This window comes from Populus trichocarpa, chromosome 12, assembly GCF_000002775.5.
Source record: "Populus trichocarpa isolate Nisqually-1 chromosome 12, P.trichocarpa_v4.1, whole genome shotgun sequence".
Classification (NCBI taxonomy): domain Eukaryota; kingdom Viridiplantae; phylum Streptophyta; class Magnoliopsida; order Malpighiales; family Salicaceae; genus Populus; species Populus trichocarpa.
The window spans coordinates 4,299,439-4,305,438 of record NC_037296.2 but is presented as its reverse complement, the minus strand read 5'-3'; the positions used below and the strand labels follow the sequence as shown (position 1 = coordinate 4,305,438).

Genomic DNA, 6,000 nt, shown 5'->3' with positions numbered 1-6,000 from the left:
TTCCTCATTATTTTAATAAACTTGAGAAAAATAAAATATTAATAAGTTATTTTCCAGCTCATTTTCCATGACATAACCAAACACTGGAAAATATTTTCCAACTTATTTTTCATTACAATACCAAACATCGGAAAATACTTTCCCGGAATTCACTTTACAAAAAAAAACTACTTTCTAGCAAAACAAACGGGGCCTTAGTAAATATCGTGTTTCTGAAGCGCGATAAGATGAAAATATACTATTTGTAAAAATATTTTGCTCCTATGTCAATTCGCCAATTGTTTTGATTTTGTGTGCTAATTCCCCAATTTTCTATATAAATGGATAAGAGAGAGGAGAGGAGAAGAGAAGTGGACAAGAAAGATGCTACATTATTTGGCAGGTAATTAGACAGACAAAGAGGCAAAAGCACATTGAGTAGGGTGAAGGAAATCTGCACACACATGCTCAACTTGAATGAACACTCCCCATGTATTGTTTTTTTCTTGGAACAAAAGGCAAACTTCAGCTATAAAGTTGCTTTAATGTAAGCAAAGGATCTGCAGATATTGGTCTTGGTATTGTTTCTCATGGATAGCCGGCAAAGGTCGCTAGCTAGTTGCCTTGTTGGAGAATGGGACGTTTCTTTTCTGCAAGGATTCCCATGGAATTTCAAAAATAATATATTGACCTTACCATGGAAATTAGGAGAGGATGGGGCTGTGTGAAGGATAAACTAAACTAAATTATCTAGTGGATTTCGTATACATAAATATAATATGTAAGCATGCACACGTGTGGTCAAGTTATTTGTGGTTGTTCCTTCAAGTTTATATATATATATATATATATATATATATATATATATATATATATATAAACTCGAAGGATGGTTGCTTGCTTTTTTTTTAAAAAAAATAATAATTTACAAATTAAAGTAGTGAGAGTTGAGAACATGGACACGAAAGCTTTTCATATTACATAGGTTTTCGAAAAAGTTACACAAATAAAAAATTATTTTTCTTTATCAACATTATGAGGAGGTAACAAATAATTTATAAAAAAATATTGTTGATAAGTAGGGTGTTTTTTTTTTACGTTCTCTCTCGTTAAGTAACAAATCCTACTGTGTAAAATAATTTATAAAAATATATATATAATTTACTGATCAAAATATAAATAAATTATTTAATATCCAATCATGAAGAAGCCTAATTTCGATATAGAGAAATTAATTCAAAGAATATATTGTTAGGTCATATTTGAGCTACTGCAAAACTAACTCAACCTATATTGAAAGTGTTTCCAGAATGAAGTTGGTATTTTTGAATTATTTTAATATATTAATATTAAAAATAAATTTTAAAAAATAAAAAATATTATTTAAATATATTTAAATAAAAAACATTTTAAATATCAACCCCCAACCATAATATTAAACATGAACTCAAAAAGGCCCAAATTGGTGCGTGCAAGTGTTGATAGGCTTACAGACAGGCAATCAAAAACTGAGTTAAGCCCATATTTCGAAAGCCCACCTACAAAACAAGCCCGTCTGAGTGGAAGCATACGATCCTGCACAATAAGGGGCGTCCACCGATCCTCAACGTCAGGATAGCTAAATAACAACACCAATATGGTGGTACGGTGGGATTGTAAGAGTGCTCAGGATATAAGCATGTAAGAAGCAAGTAGTGCGGCACATTATGCAGCCAAAACTGCACCAAAAATACATATAACGCAAGCTTCCTTCTTTTGTATAAAGTACTGTCAAACACGTTCCAGTAATGAATAAACATGCTTCGGCCTATCTACTTGTCATCATGCTTTCAACAGGTAAACTCGCGAAGTTCAGAAATTTCCAGCACAAAGCGTATTTACAGATTTAGATACATATCAAGAACAAGAACCATAAACTGCTCAATCCTCTATCGTGAGCTAAGAACCTGATCCGAACACAGGTAATAGAAGTACATAAAAGGTTAGTTTGTGAGGCAAATCAGTGGATAGATCTCCACACAGGTGGTAGAAGCTTGAAAGCAACCTGTCCATATCATGTGATTGGAAGCAAATAAAGGAACAGTCATAAACTTTAAAAGCCCCTCGAGCTAGGGAAGGTAATCCATTGGAGTTGGATTTCCAATTCACCACATTCCACATTTTTTAATCTGAGGTAGAGATCTTGAACAACCTTGCCATCACTATAAATAATGCAGCTATCCTCAGATAAGCAATTTTGCCGGCTCGGTTGTATTCTTGTGATGACAGTGCCACTTGAAACCCCTGCCAAGTTCATCTTCAAGGTCTCTATGAATGGCCTAATATCAAACTCTGCCTCTCCCATTTTATCGTCTTTGGTAAACAAGTCATGGTCGTAGACGATCTGAAATCACAAACAAACATGAATATGAATCTGGGAATATTAGGAAAGCATGATACATAGCAAAAACATACAAGATGATATTTTCTGCATGCATTAGGTGATCCTATAAATATAGGTCGAGGAAGTAGAAAGCCTTCAACATAAAAGGGTACTACTCTATGCCCATTTGGGTTCTTGAAGTTAGTAATTCCTTGACTGCCTCCTAATTTTCAGGTTCTTGTGTTTGGATTAAGTGATTGTTTTGACTTTTACAAGTTCATGGAGCAAGACATCATGCATGCAGCTGTCCCTTCACAATATACTGCATGCTCCACATCTGTTACGAGGAGTCAGTTGTACGAAAACTGTTTGAGTTCTCACATCCAATATGTTGTATTTAGCTTAATTTCAGTTTCCAGAGTAACAACTGCTTAGGCAACGCTGCATCCAGATCATTGTCACTTGTAAAAGCAAGTAGGTGGAGAGGTCCGAGTACTATGTAAAGCCATAGCAATCTCTATCAACCATCATAAAAGCACTTAGCATATGCCTCAAATACAAGCTCAACAGAAGCACATTTAACATTATAATGAGAACAACAATAACAAAGTGCCATGGTCCAGGAACAATAATGAAAAGCATGTGAGGTTACACAACAATGATGAAAAATGATGGTTGGTTTTGATACAAAATCGGAGTATCCAGATTAAAAGGTACAAGCATTGGAGAGGCCCATGCATTCTGTGGGGACATTACAAATACTGTGCGGCACCAACGTGGGATTACTCAGCAAATTGATGACAAATTTTCTCAACAGGAAAAAAGGCACATTCCCAATTTGATTCTGCAAGTCTCTCGAGTAAATAAAGGTTGACATAATGAAGCATTACTGGCCAGTGTTGTTTATTGGTGAATATAGAGGTTCTGTGACAATCTTCATCATAATGGAAGATTGGTGATTTTACAATTGGAGTTGCACCTTTCAATGAAGTGCCAGTTTAGAATTTGAAGGACTCGCCTTAAGTAATCCTACTGAGCCACAGGCAATGAAAATATTGTTGTTCCTACCAACTAAAAAGAAAGAAAAAAGATAATGGCGATGAAACCGACTGAAAAAATGAAATGAATTTGAGATGTATTTTATAATGAAGTTTCACTCTGTTTCCTTCTTGTCTCTTTCCCATTAGGGGGTCTTAGGAGGAGGATAGGGGTGTCAAGGGTTGCAGTATTGAGCACTGATGATTCAGGTTAAACCACATCCTCTGTAATGTTAACTAAAAGTTTTCAACATAACTCATTTTTTTTTAAAAGCACCTTCCATCAGTTAGGCTTTTTGAATTCAGAAAGATTGTTATAATACTCATTTTGGAAATAGATTTGCTGTTGGACAAAGAGCACTGAAGAGAAGGCAATCATAATAGTTCTTTTCTGCACAATAAACATGTGCATGCATGTCCCTTGCTGAAATAGCTCTTATGTCCTAATGTGACAAGACATTAAACTTACCAGCTTGACTGGAAGATTAGGATCTGTAACAGAAAGAGTTAAATCTTCATTCCAGTGTGGGTTAACGTCCTTCTTGATCACACGAGTTTTCAGTTTCTGCAGCAAATGTTTACAATCATAAAATTAGCAGACGTAATGTAGTGACTAAAAAGGCCTAAAAGAAGAAAAACATATACTCCAAGTAAATATGAAATACTACAACATTTGCATCCTACCGTACTATAAGCAATAAAATCTTGACAGGAAATTAGATGGTTACAAATTAAATAAATGTAAAAAAAAAAGAAAAAAGCGTGAAAAGCGATAGAAAGTTATAATCTATGCACTTGAATGTGGTTCTCATCCTAAGTTAAACTTGCTAGCACAGCATGCTGAACTGTCAAGATTAATGAGAAGATGTCGAAGAAATTGTACCATCCTATGTTGCAGGAGGAATTGTACAGACATCGCTCATACAGAAATTGGAGACATCGAAGAAATTATTTTGGACTAGGATTACAGCACAAAATGAGAAAAGATTGGCATCCAGATTTTCTTACCAAAACAACTAGGCAGTAGCCAACTAGCTTTATACCCTTTTTTTTATGCTAACCTTGCTAATTCTGGGTTTTCCCTTACTAAAATTTAAGACTAACATCCAAAAATAATATGTTCTCTTACAGAATTTCTGGCTTCTGATTATCAATTCATCCAATACATCATAACTCATCAATCTTCAATTTATTACCACAATAAGTTGTAATTTGGTTGAGAGCATAAGAACATCATAGACCTAAAACGATACTTTCTCAACAAGAGAAACATTTAAACATATCAGATCAAAGCATCTAAGAAATACTTGAGACTTGAAGTTCTTGGGGTTTTCCTTAAAAGAATTGAGAATCTAGATTAAAAAATACAACCCAAGATTAACAAGTTCTTTCTTATTTCGAAATTTTCCGATCTCGGAGAAGAAACAGCACCAAAAGAAAGCAAAGAACAAACGAAGGAAAAATAAGAAGAAAGAACACAAAACTGCATGAGAGATGAGAAAAAAGAAAAAAAAGGAGAAACCAACCTGATTGCCCATCCTGATGACAACATAAGGATCGCTGCTACGAACATCACGTACAGCAAGGTTTATACCACGTTTGACACGAATTCTGAGCAAACCCAAAATGCTCTCCATTAGCCACAAAGCTTCTCCTCCTTGATGTGTTTGAGTTAAAAATGATTCTTTTATTTTTTAAATCTTTGATCACCTTCCCTCTTTTATATTACTGCATTTTCAACAAGCCCCACCAATGACGTGACAGACAGGAGTTTCCAGGTAAAAAAAAAATACAAAACTGTTTATGTTACCAAATTCCATCAAATTTTAACTAAGTCAACACAATTTGATTTTTTGTACAACGTGTTACAACTGTCTATAATATTTCTTTAAAATATATATATATTTTATATATATATAAAAAAAAAACAGAGAGGCCCATCTGCGTTGCCAAGTCCGTTCTAGAGGCGTTGTTTTTTCCTTCTGGCCAGGTAAAAGAATTGTGCGTGAGTTTGAGAGGGAGGAAGATGAAAGATGGTGAATTGGGTGAGGCTGGCATGAGATGGTGAATTGGGTGGTTTTGTCTTTGAATAGACAGACAGCTAGCTGACCACCTCGGCTGTAAGGAAGCCTGTAACAACGGCAATCATGATATGGTTCGAGACCGTTTGTTCGTCGTGGTTTTTAAGAATTTTACCGTATTATAATACTAAAAAAATACTTTCAAAAACCACAGTAAATCAGGATAAAGATAACAAGTACGCGTGGTCGTAGTTCAATACACAAAGACAAGACATCTTCTTCTTCTTCTTCTTCTTCTTTTTGTCTCTTGTCCCACGTTTCATGTCGGCTAACTTAGCAGGGTGACAAAATTCATTGACCAAAGAGTACAGGGCGTCCAAATAGAGGAAGCAGCAGCAGCAGCTTGAAGAAGGCATCCTCGTATGGATTGCCATCTGGCTCGTTTGGACGCGTATTTATAATATATTTTGAACAATTGGGTGCTATCTTTATCTAGACTGGTTCCACAAACAAAAATATATTATCCAGAAGTTCAACTCTTCTCTTGTTTTTGTCCAAAAGTCTATTTGCTTTCAAAACCAAACCCTATTTGATTTGATTT

The 6,000-nt window shown here is 35.0% G+C and overlaps 1 protein-coding gene across 1 annotated transcript; it reads right to left on the bottom strand.

Moving 5' to 3' along the window:
• Nucleotides 1-1,709: 1,709 nt before the first annotated feature.
• Nucleotides 1,710-5,083, bottom strand: LOC7493491 (protein C2-DOMAIN ABA-RELATED 4). The gene is made up of 3 exons (XM_002317837.4): nt 4,905-5,083; nt 3,848-3,943; nt 1,710-2,362 (listed from the first exon to the last, which is right to left on the bottom strand). Exons 1-3 carry the CDS (start codon nt 5,013-5,015, stop codon nt 2,072-2,074), a joined length of 498 nt encoding a protein of 165 aa, XP_002317873.1. The 5' UTR covers nt 5,016-5,083; the 3' UTR covers nt 1,710-2,071.
• Nucleotides 5,084-6,000: the final 917 nt, after the last annotated feature.

Bases quoted from the DNA above. Each gene is read 5' to 3' on its own strand.
- LOC7493491 (XM_002317837.4), bottom strand. From the start codon at position 5,015: ATGGAGAGCATTTTGGGTTTGCTCAGAATTCGTGTCAAACGTGGTATA. The intron at 3,944-4,904 runs GTTGGTTTCTCC...CATTTGCTGCAG, and splicing joins TCATCAGGATGGGCAATCAG to AAACTGAAAACTCGTGTGAT. The intron at 2,363-3,847 runs GTAAGTTTAATG...TTGTGATTTCAG, and splicing joins CTAATCTTCCAGTCAAGCTG to ATCGTCTACGACCATGACTT.